The sequence below is a fragment of the Ovis canadensis genome, chromosome 2 (assembly GCF_042477335.2).
Source record: "Ovis canadensis isolate MfBH-ARS-UI-01 breed Bighorn chromosome 2, ARS-UI_OviCan_v2, whole genome shotgun sequence".
Taxonomy (NCBI): Eukaryota; Metazoa; Chordata; class Mammalia; order Artiodactyla; family Bovidae; genus Ovis; species Ovis canadensis.
Genome location: NC_091246.1, coordinates 43,605,421 through 43,626,369, shown reverse-complemented (window position 1 = coordinate 43,626,369; position 20,949 = coordinate 43,605,421). Strand labels below are relative to the sequence as shown.

Genomic DNA, 20,949 nt, shown 5'->3' with positions numbered 1-20,949 from the left:
GCCTCTCAAATAATTTTGTTCATGTGAGACGTTCCCCAAGATGCCATTTGTATTTCATAATTTTTCCTGGGTGAAATTATGCCATTTATTGAGTATATTCATAATCTGAAAACGTAAAGGAAGCAGAAGAGGCACAGAGGAGACAAAGGCTCAGACTGAGAAAGCTCAGTGTGATCTGCAGCAATGATTAAGGACGGCACTTTTGCAACCACGTGTCTCTAGAAGACACAAAGTGACACCAGAGATCAACTGTTACCAACTGAGGGCCAGTCAGAGCCTCAGCTCCAGGTAGACAGAACTAAACAAAACACTTCTCAGGAGTTTAAGGACTGAGGAAGATCCTTAGGAAGTTTTAGAAAAATTGACCTAGTGCAGAGTTGATCTAAGACACTCATCTAATGAGACCTTCCAAACTTGTCAGAGGCTGTCTGAACCAGCCATTGGGGCTGGCTGGAGGATACCCTGCTTAGATCCTTGTCTGTCCTCTGCCTATGTACTTCCTCCTAGATGAGTGACACTCAAGATGCTGAACAAACAGACAGGTGATAGGAATGCTATTAATTAGAAGCCAGATTTTGCTTCCAAACAGTACAATCTGATAAGACTGAAAGAGGACCCACATATCACCTTGACCCTGAAGTGCTCGACAAAATTACTAGAGCTCAGGCAACGCACTCCTGTAGTCAGGGTGGCCCTGAGCAGGTGGTTATCAAATGGCCTCATAAGTGTACACTGTTACACTGGTGCATGGATGTACCCAGAAACAAGGTCAGCCGAAGGATTTGTTTATAAAGAAAAGTTAGGTTTAGGAAGATCCCCTGGAGGAGGAAAATGGCAATCCACTCTAGTATTGTTGCCTGAAAGATTCCATGGACACGAGGAGCCAGGCGGGCTGCAGTCCACAGGGTCGTAAAGAGTCAGACATGACTAAGCAACTGAGCACACGCACACAGAACCAATGAGAACCAGAGGGGCTAGGGACCTTCTCTGAGGCAGTTAGGAAGGCTGCTCATAGATACTATTGTTAGATAAGAGACTGTTGTTGGATTTTTAGGGTGGAAGTTGGTAATCTGGGCAAGGGCTGGTTAGAATCTGTAAACTTGTAAGTTGCTGGTACTCATAAGTTCTAGTGTTAGATCAGATCTGGTGTCTATGCAGAGTTACTGTTAAATTACTTTACCTGAGGTCTTATCTTGAAACGTACAGATCTGAAACATCTGGTGTGAGAAAGTTTGAGCTCAGATAGTCTGTGATGTATGTTGTGGTTTGGTTTGGCTCACTTGTCTGTCCTATGAGTCATAGTACAGTTATAAGTTGGGACTTCTGTTTCGATTCTGAGAGGTGTCTCGTGTTAGTTTCTTGTGCATATAAAAGTGTATTTGTGATTGTTGAACAGTCTAAGGAAAAAACTTTAACTTCAAGAATTCAATACTAGTTTTCCACTGCTGTGTAACAAATTATCAAAAACTTAGTGGCTTAAAACAGTGATTTTTCAGCTCAAAGTTGTGTGGCTCAGAGGTACATTTGTGGCATAGACTTCTCTGCTCAACAGCTCAAAGGCTGAAATCAAAGTGCCCACCAGGGTGAGTTTACATGTGGAGGCTCGAGGAAGAATCTGATCATTAGCGTGTTCAGGTTATTGATAGTTCCTTGTGGTGGTAGGAATGAAGTCTTTATTTTTATCTGGGGGCCTTTTCTTGCTCCTAGAGGCTGCCTTCATTCCTTGCTCTGTGGCCTCCTCTATCTCCAAGCTAACGATGGAGAACTTATACGTCGAATCCCTTTCATGCTTCAGATCTCTCAGCTCCTATGTCTAACCTCTAGATCCAGATGCAAAGGTCTCCTGTGCTTAGGTCGGGTGTACCTGGACAATCTCCTATTTTAAGGTCATCTGATATGGGACCTTACTTAGGCTTGAAGACTTCCTTCCTTCCAGCAGTACCTAGATTGTGGTTTGATGGAGTACCTGGGAGAAGGTGTGTGTATACCATGGGCCCAGGCATCTTGAGGGGTCTATCTCCCACTCACCACAGTGCTTTTGTGTCTTTTGAAGCATAAGCCACAGAGTTTCCTCTTTGTCCAAATAACTCTTGGTCATTTATAGGTGTAACTTAAATTTGACGTTGAATTTTTGAATGTCGCTGCTAAGAGTCAGTTTGGGGTACAGCTCTGTTGATTTGAGAAAAGTCTTATTTATGTATGAAACTGATTAACATAGGGAAAGTTATTGCCAACGGGATTGCCTTTTTTGCCTTTGGCATCTCTTATTTTTCTTTTAGTAAATTTTTAAAATAAAAACTTGAAAAAATGTAGGGCAAAGCAGATACGGAAAAAAAAGCCATCTGTAGTCCAAACACATACTTTCATCCTATTCTTCCAATTTTTATTGTTCACTAGAAAGAATATCAGTATGATCATGTAGTATACGAAATAATTATATACTAACTTCTTATATATACATATATTTCTGATTATAGAAGTATCACAGGGTAATTGGAGAAAATTTAAAAAATAGGCAAGCTGGAAAAATAAGATAATTTAGAATCTTGTTACCTAGCACTAATACTTGGGTATATTTCTTTACTGCCTTGTCTAATGCATTATTTAGTCACAATTTAGATCATATTATATGAATTTATTTTTAAACAGAGTTAACACTGGGACACTTAACAATTTTAAATAAAAGATATTTGGTGTATTACTTATCACCAAGGAGTTTTTTTGTGTCTTAACCTTTAAAAGTGACTTTGTTAATTCTGTGCGAATTTTAAATTCATAAATAAGAGTTCTGTTTTTAAAATTTTACATTCATATGTACATATATATGTATATATATACATATGATAACTATTTTATGGGAGAAAGAGAGAGAATTCCATTGTCTTTTCAAATTGACTCACTCCCTCAGAGTCCCTGACAGCTGAGTTTTCACCCTACCTCATATGTTAATATCATCCATGGACCAAGGACATTGGTGTTTCCATTGGCTCTACTTCCCTCTTGCTTCTTGAGACAAGATACCATGACCCTGTCCTCCCTCTGGGGAATAGCAGCTCAAAAAATAAAGTGCTTTGAAAAGAGGTCTTTAAGGAACGTTCTAGACTTAGTGAAAGCACCATGTGCCTCCTCTCCCCTCTTCTCCTGACTTCTTTGATTGTGCTCAGTCCCTCAGTCATGTCCCATTCTTTGTGACCCCATCGACTGTAGCCTGCCAGGCTCCTCTGTCCTTGGAATTTTCCAGGCAAGAATACTGGAATGGGTTGCCGTTTCCTACACCAGGGGATCTTGCTGACCGAGGGATCGAACTGTGTCTCTTACCTCTCCTGCATTGGCAGATTCTGTACAACTGGCATCACCTGGGACTGACTAGAATGCTAAGATGTTCCACCTGAAGGTGCAGACTGATAATGAGGTCTCAGTGAGGTATTTTCCTGCTGAAACATTAATAGACTGGGCACTCGCTATATGAATTATCGAAGAATACAGAAAATCACTATTTACTTGGTGATGAAAATAGTTTATTACTGTGCTTCTACTTTTGAGGAGAGAGACGAGGCAAAGTCAAATGCTTTGTTTTGTAATATTCCTTGCAAAGTGTCCAAAATGTGATTTGGATTTGGTCATCAACCATGTCAACAATGATTCTGTTTTAACAGTGGGGTGAAAAAAATCCTTCTATTAATGCTTTTCTTAGGATTGAGAAGGAATCAAAATGGAAGACATGTACATGAGTGGAAGTTTGATTCCGAGTTACATAATCTTACATAAGGAGCTGCTGACTGATTGGGAGAGACCCTGATGTTAGGAAAGATTGAGGGCAGGAGGAGAAGGGGGCAACAGAGGATGAGATGGTTGGGTGGCATCACTGACTCAATGGACATGAGTTTGAGCAAACTCAGGGAGATAGTGAACGGCAGAGGAGCCTGACTCTGCAGTCAATGGGGTCGCAAAGAATCCATCATGACTTAGCAGCTGAACAACAATAACAACAATGAGAATTCTTAAGATTTATGCTCTTAACTTTCTTATATATCATACAGCAGTGTTAGCTATTATCATTACAGTACATTACATTCCTAGTACTTATTTACCTTTTCACTGAAAATTTGTATCTTGCTACCCCTTTCCTCCATTTCTCCCTCCTCCCACCCTTCTCCTTCGGTAACTATAAGTCTGATCTCCTGTTCTATGAGTTTTGTTTTGTTTTTAGATTCCATATGTAAGTGCTACCATACAGGATTTTGTCTTTCTCTGCCTGACATATTTCACTTTTAGCATGATGCCTTCAAATCCATCCATATTGTTGGAAATTATAAGACTTTCTCATTTTTTAAGGCTGAATAATACTCCATTGTGTATGTATGTACCATAACGTCTTTATTCATCCGTCAGTGGGCACACAGGTTGTTTCCATAACATGTTAAGTTGTACATGCCTCTTAGACATCTGAGTAGATGTTAAATAGATTGTTGGATTTAAGAGTCTGGAGGGCTCATCAGTTTTTAGAAGGTTTATGTTGAAATTCTTGGTTGTATTTGTACAAACAACTCCCTTTATAATCATGTTGCAGCTAGTTTAATTATGAAGTAAAACCACTTCTACAGTTTTTACTTTCTCATTTATTTATTTATTTGGCCGTGCTGGGTCTTAAGTTTTGACACACATGATCTTTAGTTGGCATGTGGGATCTAGTTCCCTGACCAGGAGTTGAACCCAGGATTCCTGCATTGGGAGCACAGAATCTTAGCCACTGGACCATTAGGAAAGTCCCTTATTTTTAAAGATAAAAAGCTGAGTGATTTCCCTCCACTATTTTTTATGAGGTTTTTTTTTTTTTAATGTGGATACACTTTAAGTAGTCTGTTCTTTTTTAATTATTTATTTATTTTTGGTTGCGCTGGATCATCATTGCTTTGCATGGGCTTTCTCTAGTGTGATGAGCTGCTGTCTAGTTGTGGTGCTCGGCTTTCTCACTGTGGTGGCTTCTCTGGTTGTGGAGCACAGTCTCCAGTAGTTGTGGCCCACAGGCCCTAGAGCGTGCAGGAGTCGTGGCGTGTGGGCTCAGGAGCGTGGGCTCGGCAGTTGTGGCGCATGGGCTTGGTTGCTCCGTGGCACGTGGGATCCTCCCGGACCAGGGATTGGCCCTTGTTCCTGCATTGGCAGGTGGATTCCTAACCAGTGTACCATCAGGGAAGGCCTAAGTGGCCTTTTCTAGTACCAGTCATCTTTGAATGCCAAGAACCTCCTCTCCTCAAAAAAAAAAAAAAATGTACTGTAGTTTGTTAACCCCTAAATTATATTTCTGGGTAAATGATGTTTTGATTCATAGTCAGATTTTTTTAACACTATGCTTGCGTTTTGAAACCCTTTAATCCGTCTATTAACCCTACTTTCTTGTTGATAAGGATTGTACCTTTTAAAATGATGAGCCTATGTTAAAAATAAAGGACCAGTCCCCCAAGTGACAATATGAAATAATCAATAAAGCAATAACTTGAGTGCTGGCACTACTGACATTTTGATTCTTTCATTTAAAAATGCCTAATTTGGTCCTAAAACATTGTAAGTCAACTGTACTTCAATAAAACATATATATATTTAGAAAAAAATTAAAATGCCTACTTTGGTTAGCATAATTTTTTTAACAAATGTCTGGAATTACTTATTACCCTTGTAATTACACTTGAGTATCTTTTCTTTGAAAATTGAAAAATTGTCCTAAGACTTGGTTTTGGAAGGATGATACCTTTAGAAATGGAATAAAGAGGCAACACACAGCCACAGAAATGAAGAAGGGAAACTTCTATGTCTGGTGGCTTCTGGTTTATTTATGACTTGAAAGGATACAAGTACTAAACCTCAGTGTTACAGTTTAAATACTTCATAGTTTAAAGCATGGGTAAGATGTTAGAAGCTTAAACTTCAGAGTCCAAGTGCTTAGATTGTATTTTTTTAATCAGTGAAATTCCATATGTCATTAAAGGCAGTTTGAAACTTGTTAAAACTCAAACTGGGGCTTGAACACGTGTATATACATAATATTCAAGTTTTCATTCTAGTCTTATTCTTGTTCCTCTAAATCCATATTTATCCAAACCAGTCTTACTTAGAAAGTGTGGTCTGTGAACCAGTGTCTGTCCACCAATTGGTGCTAAGTGAAGTAAGTACAGAGAGTGGTGAGCATTTTAAAACTTTCATAGCAGCTCAACATCGGCACAATATCTGTACCTGTGATTATTTTTCTAGTAATTTATTTTTACTGCATTTTACAAGGTTTAGTTTTCTACCTCTTGGTGCTAGGGTGGGGGCAGTTCCCAAGACAGTTTACGAAGCATTTCTCTAGATCCCCTTCTTTTCCACTCAGAAATTCTGAGTGGAAAACTCCTTGTATCCATGTGGCCACATAGGGGCTGGGGGTAAGGACACGAAGACCGATAAACTGTGCCTGTGTGGTGACTGAGAATGCAGATTCTGATTATCTGAGCTTAGTGAGCACGAGCTTTGCAACCCCATGGACTGCAGCACACCAGGCTCCCCTGTTCTTCACTGTCTCCTGGAGTTTGTTCAAAATTCATATCCACTGAGTCGGTGATGCTATCTAAACCATCTCATCCTCTGTTGCCCCGTTCTCTTCCTGCCCTCAATCTTTCCCAGTATCAGGGTGTTTTCCAATGAGTCGGCTCTTTGCATCAGGTGGCCAAAGTATTGGAGCTTCAGCTTCAGCATTAGTCCTTCCAAGGAATATTCACAGTTGATCCACTTTGGGATTGACTGGTTTGATCTCCTTGCAGTCCGAGGAACTCTCAAGAGTCTTCTCCAACACCACAGTTTGAAAGCATCAGTTCTTCCGCACTCAGATTTCTAATGGTCCAACTCTCACATCCATACTTGACTACTGGAAGAAATGGGTCACCTGCTTGGTGGCTCTGTAGTGGGTCTAATGGCAACCTCCTCCAAGAGGACTTATGCCACACACTGTGCCTCCCAGGACTGCTGCTGCTCTATACTATTGCTTATTTCTCCCATAATTTTGAAGCAAATCCCAAATAGCATTTACTTTCATTTGAAAATATTTCAGTAAGAATCACTAAAATATAAAAGGTTTTTTTATTATTATTAAACACAACCATAGTACCATTGCTATTTTAGTAAAAATGTAAGTAAACTTGTTCAGGACTAACCTTTACCCTGTTTTATAGACTCACTAAGATGAGTGAATAAAAGACCCATCATAATATTTTTGTCTTATAATAGGTGTAGATTATCCTATTAAGATAGTATATTGGTGTACTGTATGAATCACACAAGTTAACACTGAATTTGTCCTCCAAACTGAGGTGGTTTTGAGAGTAAAAGGGGATGCTGTTAACAGTTACACTAGGAGAATGGCTGAAATCTAGGACTGTCTTGAGTAAACTGGGGTGTATGTGGTCCCCTTCTGAAGAAGGCAATGGCACCCCACTCCAGTACTCTTGCCTGGACAATCCCATGGACAGAGGAGCCTGGTAGGCTGCAGTCCATGGGGTCGCTAAGAGTCAGACATGACTGAGCGATTTCACTTTCACTTTTCACTTTCGTGCATTGGAGAAGGAAATGGCAGCCCACTCCAGTGTTCTTGCCCGGAGAGTCCCAGGGATGGTGGAGCCTGGTGGGCTGCCGTCTATGGCGTCGCACAGAGTCAGGCATGACTGAAGTGACTTAGCAGCAGCAGCAGCATGTGGTTCCCTGTTTCAGTGTAATATTTGCCGGTTGGATAGATACTATGATTTCTTTCAGGGGGCTTTGAATAGTCAAAATGAGTCAAGTTGTAGCCAAGAGTATTACAAAACCTACCATAGGACTTTCTTTACTTTTGAATAATACAAAATGGTATGGCTAGAGCAAGTTTAAAATTGTGGAAGCGCCTGTGGATTTCAAGTTGGTTCTTAATAACACTTCCATAAAGCTAGAAGTGAAATCATCAGACATAAGCACAAATTAAAATGAACCCCTCTGTTGGGACTTCCCCAGCAGTCCAGTGGCTGGGACTCTGGGCTCTTGGTTCAGGGGGCACGGGTTTGATCTCTGGTCAGTTCATTTGGATCCCATGTGACCAAAATTAAAAAGAAATAACATGAACCTCTTCTTTAAAATGTATGGTTTATAGACTTATGGCTATAGGTCACAGGAAGTCTAAAGTAGACTGTTTTAAAGATAGGTAGAAGAAGAGATGATAGCCAATTTTAAAATGTCAAAACTTTTTTTCTGTTCCGGTTGCTAACTTACTGTGATGTTGTATATAATCTTTATTAAAGTGAAGTTAGTTGTTAGCATTTCCAGACTAGAAAACAAAACTAGGCCTCCCATATCTATTTTTCTCGTTTGTGCTCTGTTACTATAGCAAGTTATTTTCTGAAAGAGCTCCATTCTGTTAGTTGTGTTCTTATTATCACTAATATTTTAAGTGACTACCTTTTAATAGGGCTTCTCTTATGGCTCAGCTGGTAAAAGAATCCGCCTGCAATGCAGGAGACCTGGGTTCGATTCCTGGGTTGGGAAGATCCCCTGGAGAAGGGAAAAGCTACCCACTCCAGTATCCTGGCCTGGAGAATTCCATGGACTATATAGTCCATGGGGTCGCAAAGAGTCGGACACAACTGAGCGACTTTCACTTTGACCTTTTAATAATACATACATACACTTGTGTATGTATTATTAATAATACAGTCATACATTGCATTAATAGTAAAATCATACATTTATGATTCCCCTGAACAGGGACTGAAGTCAAACTTCCAAGACACGGTTTCATTATGTCTATTCTTTGAAGGAAATAAATGCATTTTTAGTAGTGTTGTGGTTTCTTTTCCTTTATGTTTTAAACCATAGTTTCTTTTTGAATCCTTTCTCATAGAAAAAATATATTCATTGTCTCACTGTTAGCTTATTTGCTGAATCAAGTGTTTCATGTTTATATGTAAGGCATAATTTATATACATCTAGATCTTTTAAATAACTTTGACTTTGTGGCCTTCTAAAAAATTAGAATCGATCATCTATAATATATAGTATCTTTAGTTTTTTTTCCGCATGTAGTTCTGGTGCTGTGGATGTTAAATCATGGTGATGTTTTAGACTTAATTTGTTATGTAAAAGTGATGTCTTTATGGTTGTTTTCTATAACTTCAGCTGTTAAAAAAATTTTTTTTTCTTTTCTTTCTAGCTGTCCCCTTTCCTCCGACCCAGCGGCTTAGTTTGAAGGAAGTGTTTGAGAATGGGAAACCTAAAATTGATGTTTTGAAAAACCATTTGGTGAAGGAAGGGCGACTGGAAGAGGAAGTAGCCTTAAAAATAATCAATGATGGGGCTGCCATACTGAGACAAGAGAAGACTATGATAGAAGTAGATGCTCCAATCACCGGTATGAGAAGGATCTGCACGGTGGTACTTAGATCTGTGCTAGATTGAGGAATGATTACAGATTTGAGCTAGTTTGAGGAATGATTACAAGTCATCATCGACTAAAATGTGTAATAATCATTCTAGGAATTGTGAGCAGTCTCACGATTGTTTGATATGTTTTTCATTGAAGAAATACAATTGAAAATGTCTAATATTTCCGATAGGACTGTTTCAGATTGATAGATTACCTGCAGTTATCAAGCAGTCCAGTCAAAAGCTAGAGTGATTTAAGTTGAAAGTTAAACTGTGGTCTTAATAGTGTAATGCTCTTTCTCTTCTAAAACATAATTTTTCACCTCACCTTATGTCTTTTTTCCCTCCTAGTATGTGGTGACATTCATGGACAATTCTTTGACCTGATGAAGTTGTTTGAAGTTGGAGGATCACCTAGTAATACACGCTACCTCTTTCTGGGTGACTACGTGGACAGAGGCTATTTCAGTATAGAGGTAAATATTAAACTGGGTATATTGGAACTGTCATATTTATTCTTAAATTTTTTTCTTTTCTTTCTTCAGTAGAAGAAATTAAAATGAACACTTGCAGAATTTATAAACTTTGTTACTTTCATTAAGTAAAGTGATAGAAATTGATATTAAAAAACTATTTCTTTTATTTGCCAGTAAAAATCTGACATGTGGAAGGCTGTATTAATGCAGTTTTGCAAATAACTTAAGTGTTTACCAACCTTTCCTCTTTGGAGGTAGTGTACAGGCTATATATAAATAACTTAAATTGCTTTTCACCCTAGATGGGGTTTGGATTAGCTCACCTTAATTGTAAAACCATAAGCTGTTGGGCTACACTGAATGCATAGATTAACTGCCAATGCTAAATAATCAGGCATTTAACCTATTGTAGGAATAATTTCTTATCTATTGCACATAGTAAGTACATGTTCATTGAAGGAAAAATAGTTAATGAAAACTCTAATTTATATATTTTGAAAACTGTATGATGACAGAAAAATGGTTAGATTTAAAACAAAGTATTAATATAAGCTTTTACATATAAAAAATAAAACTATTTTAAAACCTAACAGAAGGACTTCTCTGGTGGTCCATTGATTAAGATTCTATGCTCCCGGTGCAGGGGGCCCAGATTCTATGCCTGGTCAGGTAACTAGATCCCACATACCACAACTAGAGATCCTGCACACCGCAACAAAGATCAGAAATCTTGCATGCTGCAACTAAGACCTGGTGCAACCAGATAAACAAATATTTTTTAAAAAGCTAATGGAAGGACTTAGTACATTCATATTTAATGTCTATTGATTCAGTTGTACATGGTCGGCAAAAAAAAGTAACTTTTGAAATAGTTCAGGTAATTGAATTATTGTGTCCCCAGAATAGGCTTGAGATGAGACGTTGAGCCCGCTTGTTCTTGCAGTTGTCAGTTCTGCCTCTCTCTCACACTGGGGCTCACTGGACTAAGGACGTTTCTGGTGGCTAAGGGTTTACTGTTCATGCAGCATGTCTGCTAATACAAGTCAACCATGTCGCCTGGTCTCAACAAGAGAAGCAGCTGTGGTTCTAAAGCTGCCAAAAAACCCCCAAGAAACAGGAGAAATGGATCTTACTCTTCATTTAAATAGACAGTCTAAATTCATGAGTCAGAAAACCTCAGTGTGGTCTTGCCAGTGTCCCAGATTCTAAATGCCTTGCCTCCAGACTGCCCCCTGCATGGGAGCAGAGTCTTAACTGCCGGATTACCAGGGAAATCTCTCTGTTAGGTTTTGACACATAGTAGGCACTCGGTATTTGTTGGTTGAATGGATGTTAATAAATCATAGGTTGTATTTGGCTTTATTTTGTTACTTGATGTTTGGCTATCGTAAAGTGTTTTTCTGGAATAGTTTAAGAGATAAATTAATCAAAACTTTAAAGTGACAGTGCTATATCACACCAGTTTTAAGATTAAACTGTAGGAGATATCTGGTGTTAGTTGGAAGTCACTTATAAACTAATAAGGTTATAGATTTCTGTAAGCTACAGTTTAGTCCAACATGATATAAGTATATAATTGAACAATAATTTTTTAATCAATGTGCTTGATAAACATGAATGTTATGTTAAACAGGAAAATAAGATAATGGAGCCCTGATGACAATTTTTTGTTATAAATAGTCATTTTTTTGGGTAGAAAACTTGGGAAATGCAGAATCTAACAAAAACATTTATAAATGAAATAATTAGTTACTATTTTGTTATATTTCCTTGCATTCTTTTTTCTCCTTTTACATGTATATACAATTTTCAAAGAAAGGTGAGATTGTTTTGTACGTTCTCTTCTGTAATCTTTTTCCTCTCCTCAACGTTGTGTTGAGAACACTTTTCCCTGTCATTAAAATTTCTCCAAAAGCGTGATCAGTGGCATAAATACCATAATTTATCTCACCATTCCTCTTCGGATAATTCAGTTTGTAGCAGGTACTGCTTATTGTCTACTTTTTCTCTTCTTATTCCTTACTAGCAAAATCCTTGTTTTGTTCAAATAAATGGGATTGGGGGTTCAGGGAGAACTTTTAATGTTGGGGAGGGAAGGCCCTTATCCCAGCCCAAGGGGATGAATTTTTCTGGTTGGCTTGAACCAGTCATGGCAGTCCATTTCCTGTCACTAGTTGATTAGTCTAAGTAAACATGGGATCCTCTTTCACCCAGTAGTATATAAAGAGATCTTCTGATAATCATGACCTTTCTTTATTGTGTACAAAATAATCATAAAATTGTATCCTGATGTATAGTACGAGGGAATAAAACTTGAAATTAGAGGCCAAGAAGTATATCAACCAAATTACATTCTCGAGTAGATGTGCACTGTGCTTTTATAGCTCATTACTTCAGAAAGGTTAGTTGGTCATTTCAGAAGGCAGAAATAAACAGCAAATAAATCGAAAGATATACCATGTTCTTGGAAAGGTAAGTATAGAAAAGAGAAAGTGCTTTCTACGTTTATATATGAATTTAATCTAACTTTTCCTTGGAATATTGTGAAAGTTGGTATGTTGCAAACGGAAGTCAGCCCCAAAAAGGGAAAAGCCATCTAATTATATTTGTCTGTGTCTATGTGTTTACATTTTACAATGTTTCTTTTGCATTGTCTTCCTTAAAACATAGACATATTTTGATCTAACAGTTTTACCTTTTGCGAAATTATGCTGCACATATAATTATGTACAGTGACATGAATGAATAGTTTGTCACATAAAGTTCTGCTTGGCAAGCTACAGTCATGGGGTCGCAAAGTCAGACAGGACTAAGCAGCTTAGCACACAGGCATACAAAGCATCCTGCAGCAAAGAATTGTGCCTGTTAATAGTACCTAAGTTGGGAGACATTGTTACCATTCTGGGGATGTGAAGATAAACAAGCATAACCAAGTCCTTTGTTGTGTTTTCTAGTAAGAGAGACAGCATCTTTATACACTTTGTTTAGTGTCCATGAAAATCAAGTCAGGGTAAAGGCCTAAAGGGGACAGGAGTAGCTCATTTGGGACTTTCCCGGTATCTCTGATGGTAAAGAATCCGCCTGCAATGCAGGAGACTAGTGTTCGATCCCTGGGTCAGGAAGTTCTCCTGGAGAAGGGAATGGCTACCCACTCCAGTATTCTTGCCTGGAGAATCCCATGGACAGAGGAGCCTGACAGGCTACAGTCCAGGGGGTCACAAAGAGTTGGACACGACTAAGCAACTAACACTTTCGCTTTCAATTTAGTTGGAGGTCAGGGAAGTTCTATCTGAAGAGGTAACATCTGAATAGAAAATGTGAATGACCTGAGAGAATGAGCCATACGTAGATGGAGGTAGGGTGAGTACCTTCCAGGCAGAGGCTGCGTAGAGCTCTGAGGAAGGAACGCGCCTAAGACAGCTCAGGAACAGAAGCAAGGTCAGCGTGGCTAGACAAAATGAGGAAGAGGACAGTGGGGATGGTGCATCAGAGAGATAGGCGGGGGTTACATGATGTCAGACTTTGCAAACCATGGTAGAATTTGGGTTTTATTCTGAATGCAATGAAAATCCTCTAGAGCTTTTTTTGTTTATGTTTTTTGTTTTTTAACCATGGCAGTGATATAACTTTCATTTATGTTTTAAAAGTTACTCTGGCTGTTATGTGGTAACTGACTCTAGGAGCCCAAAAATGGGTTCAGGGACACTAGTTAGGAGTCTCATTCAGGAAGCATAGGCAGAAGATGCTGGTGAATTAGAAGAGGACGTCAGAGAAGTGTCTGGATTCAGAATTTTGATGTCTTTCCTTTTAGGAGGTAGGAAATCTTGGTTGAATTCACCCCTTCGGGTCATGGCACATTTATTGCTAGTTTTTCCTTAAAAGTCCCTCTACTGTTTTTTTATTTCTTATTTTTTATCTGTGACCTCTATTTTCCTTACCCCCTCTCCCAAGTGTACATGTTTGTATTGTGTTTGGTATATACCTCAGAATTGTGTTGCATTTGGTATATACCTCAGAATACATATAATAATTATATTAACTTTTTAGCATATAATGTTTTTGAGGAAAAAATATTTTTTAGTTTTGCATAAATGATATGGTGCTGTTCAGTCATTTTCAAACTCTAGCAGGCATCATAATTACCTGGAGGGGTTATTCAAAAACAAATTGCTAGACCCCACCCCAAAATTTCTGATTTTTTTAGGTCTGGGGTAGATCCTGGGAATCTCTGTATTCTAACAAGCTTCTGTTGATTTTGGTTTTTACGTATCGTTATGTTTTAAAGATCTCTCTGGGTTTCTGTCTGTTCCGTTGTATTCCGCAGTACATCATCTCTGACATTTCAGTTCTCTCTTCTCCATGGTGGACAACTTGGTTGACTCCAGTTTCTTTGTATAATGAACACTGTTGTGAGGAACACCCTTGGATAAATCCATTCATGGTCCCATGTTTTGTTAGTAGTTGCTCTGTGGCTTTCCCTAGTGGCTCCGTGGTAAAGAATCTGCCTGCTAATGCAGAAGACACGGGTTTAATCCCTGGATCAGGAAGATCCCCTGAAGCAGGAAATGGCAGTCCACTCCAGTATTCTTGCCTGGAGAATCCTGTGGACAAAGAAGCCTAGGGGGCTACAGTCAATGGGGTCACGAAAGAGTCGGATGTGACTGAGCGAGTCAACAACAACGAAAAACAAAATGGTGTATGAATAAGACTGGGATTGCTAGGGGGAAAGGTATGTCCCGTGCATGAACTGAGTATCTCAGATCACTCTTTAGAGTAGCTGTAACAGTCTATACGCCTACTAGCGGCACCTAAGAATTCATGTTTGTTCTCGTCTCTCCAGAATTTGGTTTTATCTCATTTTCTAACATTTACCAAAATGATGGGTATATTGTTGCTTCAATTAATATTTCTTTGATTACTAGTGCAGTTAAACATCTTCTCATGTATTAGCCGTTGTACTCATACGATCACTGTTAAGAGTTTCTCGTATGATCTTTCGGAGATAGGTTAAACATATACAGATATATTTACATATCTGTTTTAAGAAATAAATGTATGCCACTCTTCTTAAATCTCAGATTTTTATGTATGCATGGATTCGGTTCAGTTCAGTTCAGTTCAGTCACTCAGATGTGTCTGACTCTTTACGACCCCACGGGCTGTAGCACACCAGACTTCCCTGTCCATCACCAACTCCTGGAGCTTGGATTTACATGGATTAATATGTGGGTTAATTTCTGACCATTTTGTTCCACTGGTATATTTATCTATATATGTGCCAGGACCACTGTTTTAATTTAGAAATGTTACAGTATGTCTTAACACTCTTTTTCAGTGTTTTTCTGGCTGTTTCCTGGCTATTCATGCAAGTTTATTTTTTCGTATAAATTTAACTATCAACTCATCTAATTCCATAGAATAGCTTGCGGTATTTCTATTGGAAATGCAGTGAGTTTATAAACTTGGAAGAACTACATTCTTTTAATGCTGAATCATCCTATCCCGAAACAGGGAGAGTCTATTTGTTCATGTCTCCTTTTGTGTCTTTCAGGAGTGTTTCTTCAAGTTATTCCTAGTGTGAGTTTTGCACATTTCTTGTTAAGTTTATTCCTATGTGTTTAATCTTCTTTACTGCTGTTGTAAATGGAGTTTTGTCTATCATTGTATCCTACATATTGTTTGTATATATGAAGGCTACTGGTTTCATATGTTGATTTTATATCCTTCCATGTTACCGAACTTTTCTATTATTTTAGTTGTATCATTGATTTTTCTGGAGTTTATCAGGTATGATATTATATTCATATATAATTCATACATATGAATTCATATTTGAATTCATATATTCAAAACAGGAACAGTTTTATTTTTACTCATTCTTAAGCCTCTTGTTGACTTCTTTTGTTCAATTCAGTTGACTAATACCTCTCAGTTCAGTTCAGTTCAGTCGCTCAGTCGTGTCCGGCTCTTTGCGACCCCATGAATCGCAGCACGCCAGGCCTCCCTGTCCATCTCCAACTCCCGGAGTTCACTCAGACTCACGTCCGTAGAGTCGGTGATGCCATCCAGCCTCTAGTACAGTGTCGAATAGTAGTGGTGATAGTGCCTATCCTTTCCTTGTTCCTGATTTTAGTGGAAATGTCTCTAGTGTTTCTGCACTAAATAAAATACAAGTTTTAGGACTAAGGAATGTGTGTGGGTGGCTTTATCATAGAGATCTAGATATTTGGATAGAACATGGGAACAGAAAGTGAGAAGCGGTTTCTGGGAAGCCTACTCTCCTATGTTCTTTCAAACTTTAGGGCAGGGCATTCCTTGGTGGTCCAGTGGTTGGCACTCTGCGCTTCCACTTCAGGGGGCTGGGCTCAATCCCTGGTCTGGAACAGAGATCCTGCATGCCACACAGTGAGGCCAAAACAAAAACAAACAAAAAGAAAGAATTCTAGGGCGACAGCAGCAGGTCACACTCAAAAGACGGATTCCTCACGTTTTGTCTTGGGAATAGCAATGAGACATGCCATTACAGCAAGTCATTTGAACTTGTATAAATTGTCTTTATGTGTTATCGTGATCAAAAATAAAAATTTTATCCTTGTGTTTGTCTTGTAGTGTGTGCTGTATTTATGGAGTTTAAAGATCAATCATCCCAAAACATTGTTTCTGCTTCGAGGAAATCATGAATGCCGGCATCTTACAGAATATTTTACCTTCAAACAGGAATGTAAGTATAATCACTTCTCCAGAACTTTTTGGAAGCTATGCTTTAGCTCGTCCCAAAGCAAATTAAACACAAAGAAAAGAAACTATTGAACCTCAAATGCTTCCTGTTCTGTTTTGTTCTTGTTTTGTTTCATTTTCTAGTGAGAACCTGGGTTCCACTATTTAAGACACTTGTTTTAAAAAATAACTTTTGAGTTTCCCCCATGGGAATATTTGGAAAACATTAATAAGTCCAAAGATATAAATTGTCCACACAATTACATCACTTAAAATTAATAACTGTTAGCTCACTATTTTGGAGAAGGCAATGGCAACCCACTCCAGTACTCCTATCTGGACAGTCCCATGGACAGAGGAGCCTGGTAGGCTGCGGTCCATGGGGTCACTAAGAGTCGGACATCACTTTCACTTTTCACTTTCTTGCATTGGAGAAGGAAATGGCAACCCACTCCAGTGTTCTCGCCTGGAGAATCCCAGGATCGGGGGAACCTGGTGGGCTACCATCTATGGGGTTGCACAGAGTCGGACATGACTGAAGTGACTTAGCAGTAGCAGCTCACTATTTGAGATACAGATTTCTATTCTGTCTACACAAAAACCTATCCTGAAATAGTTCAAATCTATACATATATATACACACACACACACACTCACAGCCATCCCTTGATGTCCCCAAGGATTTGCTCCAGGACTGCCACAGATACCAAAATCTGCAGATTATCAAGTTCCTTATGTAAAGTGGTATAATGTTTCCGTATAACTTCCATACATGCTCCTGTATGTGTGTGCTAAGTCATTTCAGTCATGCCTAACTCTTTGCAACCCCATGGACTATAACCTGCCAGGCTCCTTTGTCCATGGAATTCTCCAGGCAAGGATACTGGAGTGGGTAGCCATTCCCTTTTCCAAGGGGTTCTTCTCTACCCAGGGATCGAACCTGGGTCTCCCGCATTGCAGGCAGATTCTTTACCACCTGGGCCACCAGGGAAGCAAATGTCAGTAAGGAGCTGCTTAAATAAGGGATAATACATCTAAAAAGTGGAATGCTAGGCAACTGTTGTAAGATCAAGGTGGATATAGATGTCCTGATATGAAGAGATGTTCAAATATGTTGTTAGGTGACCAAAGCCATCTGCAGAACATGTATAGTGTGATTGCCTTTGTAAATTACAAATATGTAAGGTGCAGAAATAATTGGTCACAATGATTACCTGTGGGGAGTTAGATCAGGAAGATTAGTACTTTTAATTGTTTGTCTTCCCCTAGACTCCTTGAATTAGCTTTTTATCACTGCTATGTAATACTGTTAATATTATAACAAGGTCTTAAACTGGTAACTTCCAAATTATCCAACTGGGGCCAAAATCTTCAACTTTTTAAAGCATCTCAGGTGATTCTGTAGATCAGGAAGATTAGTACTTTTAATTATTTGTCTTCCCCAGGATTCCTTGAATTAGCTTTTCATCACCACTATGTAACTGTTAATATTATAACAAGGTTTTAAACGGGTAACTTTCAAATTATCCAACTGGGACCGAAATCTGTAACTTTTTAAAGCATCTCAGGTGATTCTGTAGCACACTGCTAGTTAAGAACACCTGTTACAAAGGCTTGGCACGTATCTACTGTTTGTCATTTGAGAACCACTTCATTAAGTGATTTAAAAATTGGAAATATTTTGCATTGTTTTTCTAAGCCAAGTGCTGGAGTGGTTCTCATTATGTCTCTATTTCTTTACCTGGGAAAATAAACAATTCATATTAAGCAATTCACAAAGGCTCTGGAATGCCCAATGTTTAGCAATATATAAGAAATGAAGAAAGAGGCGTATGAATGCCTTTGAATTAAGATTCAGGGTGTTTTAGGTAGATCTAATTTTTCCTCTGTTTTGTTCAGAGCCTTTTTTGATGAGTATACTTGGTTCAAGGCTATTTTTAGAAGATACAACAATAGTTTTGGGAAACATTTTGAATGTGTCATTTTGCACAGAATTTCTTATCTCAGGTTTTTATTTACTTTTCACATGCTTTTTTAGTTAAAGCACGTTTTTTTCTCTCATCTACCAACATACTCCTGTTTCATTCTAACACTGCATCTGAAATGTAAATAAATCTTGGAATAAACACACAAATTCAAGTACAGTTTCAAATTTTTTTCCTATATAAGGAAAGAGCATGTGTGCTGCTTTGCACAAGTGTTTTTACTGATAAGCTGATCTTTCTTATAGAGACACCGCGGCATTTAGAATCAGCACTTATAATTACTGCCAAGTGATGCTTAGTTCCAAATTTTGTAGCTGCAGTCTTGTTAATATTTCCAAAAGGGGCAGGTGGAGGCTTTTATTATATCAGGTTTTAAAGTGCTTTATATTGCAGATATTTTTAAAATTTCTTTCAAATCCAGAGATAAGTTTTTCAGAGATAATTTGAGTAGCAAAGTATAACAGTTAATTTTTGACATATTATTTATCTTTGCAAAAACATTTCTTTATTGCTATAATATTTAGAAAGCAAGTAACCTAGTGGTTTTATGATTCTATCTCATAGCTCTGGGTTCAAATTTCTAAGTAAATTAATTTCTTTTTTCCAGGGGCCTTTTTTTGATGTGTAAACATTAAGTAAAATTATAGGACGTTCCAGAAACTCCTATAATTTTGCTAATGAAAATAGTATTGTTATGACAAGTTGATTTTTTTAATAAACAAATATTGTTTGCCATTGTTCATTACTTAAATAAGCATTATTTACAGTAGCAAGAGATTGGTGTCCTTAGATTGTGTTATATCCATAAAGTGGAATATTATATAGATATTTAAAAATTACAAAGCTCTTCATATAATGATGTGGCGTGATCTCCAGAATATGTTTTTAAGTCCGAAAAACAGGAATTCCCTGATGGACCAGTGATTAGGACTCCATGCTTTCACTGCTGAGAGGCTGAGTTCCATCCCTGGTCAGGGAACTAAGATACAACATGCCGCACATTACAACCAGGAAAATAGAGGTCCAAAAAAGCAAGTGAAAACAGTGTACATATGCTGCTGCTGCTGCTAAGTCACCAGCCGTGTATATATGCTACATTTATGTAAAAAACAAATGACTGTTGTGAAAGGGAAATATACATATTTGCATGTATATGCATCAAATATCTTATAAAGACACCCAGAAAACTAGTTGCCTAAAGGAGGGGAAAGACACACTAATTTTGAACCTTTTTTTTTAACCTATTACCTTAAAAAAAAAAAAGAAAGCAAATAAAAATTAAAACAAATATATATAACCACTGTTTAGAGCAATTCATGGTTTTTTGCAAATAGTGTTGACTCTCAAAATTACTTTGAAAGAATATTGATGAGAATTTTGTTTTGTTCATGTTCTGTTATTGATACTGGTTAGAGCTTGTTAACAGTGTGATCCTGTGCCCGAGGTGCGCGTTGGCTTCATTATGGGATGTACCTTACAACTTATCATGAAAATAAAACACTCAGCTCGTTTAACCTTTGGTAACTATGTATTTGGCTCTTTAGATTCTCCTACTAAATATTTAACTTAAAAATAAAGACTGGAAGGAGTATGGCATCATGTTAAGAGCGTGAACAAGTTCAAGTTCTAGTTCTGTTACTTACTAGTTGCAGCTTTGGACAAGTGAGCCCAGTTTCCTCAACTTTTTAATGAAGTCAGTGATAGTACCTACTTCAGAGTTTCTCTGAGGATAAAATAAGGTAATTTTATTGGTTAACACTTACTGGGACTTCCCCGGTGGTTCAGGGTCTGAGACTCTGTGCTCTCAATGCACAGGGGCCTGGCTTCAATCAGGGAACTAGATGCTGCATGCCATAGCTAAAGATCCTGCATGCCACAGTGAAGCTCCAATATCCTGCATGCTGTAACTAAGACCTGGTATGACCAAATAAATAAGTAAATATTTTTTAAACAACCAAACTTATATAGTACCGACTTTGTGCCACACATTTTTCAAAGCATTTTACATATGTGAATTCACTTGATCCTCACAGCAACCTTGTAATGTAGGTGGGTATTGTTATTAGGCCCATACTATAGATGAGAAGATGAAGACACAGAGTTAAGTAATTGTCCAAAGTACTATTGCTAGTAAGTGGTGGAGCTGAGGTTCAAGTCCAGGCAGTCAGGTTCCAGACTCCACTGTGTTTAAGATGGCACAGGAACATTGGGAGCCTTCAACAATAATAAAGATAATATAATAAATATTACTACACAAAAATTATATATCCATCATAGAAAATGCAGTTAAACTAAGTCATCCTCAGTCTAACCCCTCAGAAAAGAATTAGTGTTTATATACCTATTCAAAAACTTTA

General features: G+C 38.1%; 1 protein-coding gene across 11 annotated transcripts in view; it reads left to right on the top strand.

Moving 5' to 3' along the window:
• Positions 1 to 20,949, top strand: part of PPP3CC (protein phosphatase 3 catalytic subunit gamma) — an 83,199-nt gene that overhangs the window by 27,155 nt on the left and 35,095 nt on the right. For all 11 annotated transcript variants that reach the window (XM_069576011.1, XM_069576008.1, XM_069576004.1 and 8 more), the window contains 3 exons: positions 9,203 to 9,400; positions 9,766 to 9,890; positions 16,500 to 16,611. In XM_069576011.1, coding sequence (XP_069432112.1) covers positions 9,373 to 9,400; positions 9,766 to 9,890; positions 16,500 to 16,611 — 265 coding nt within the window. In that variant the 5' untranslated portion in view covers positions 9,203 to 9,372. The remainder of the gene's footprint in view (positions 1 to 9,202; positions 9,401 to 9,765; positions 9,891 to 16,499; positions 16,612 to 20,949) is intronic.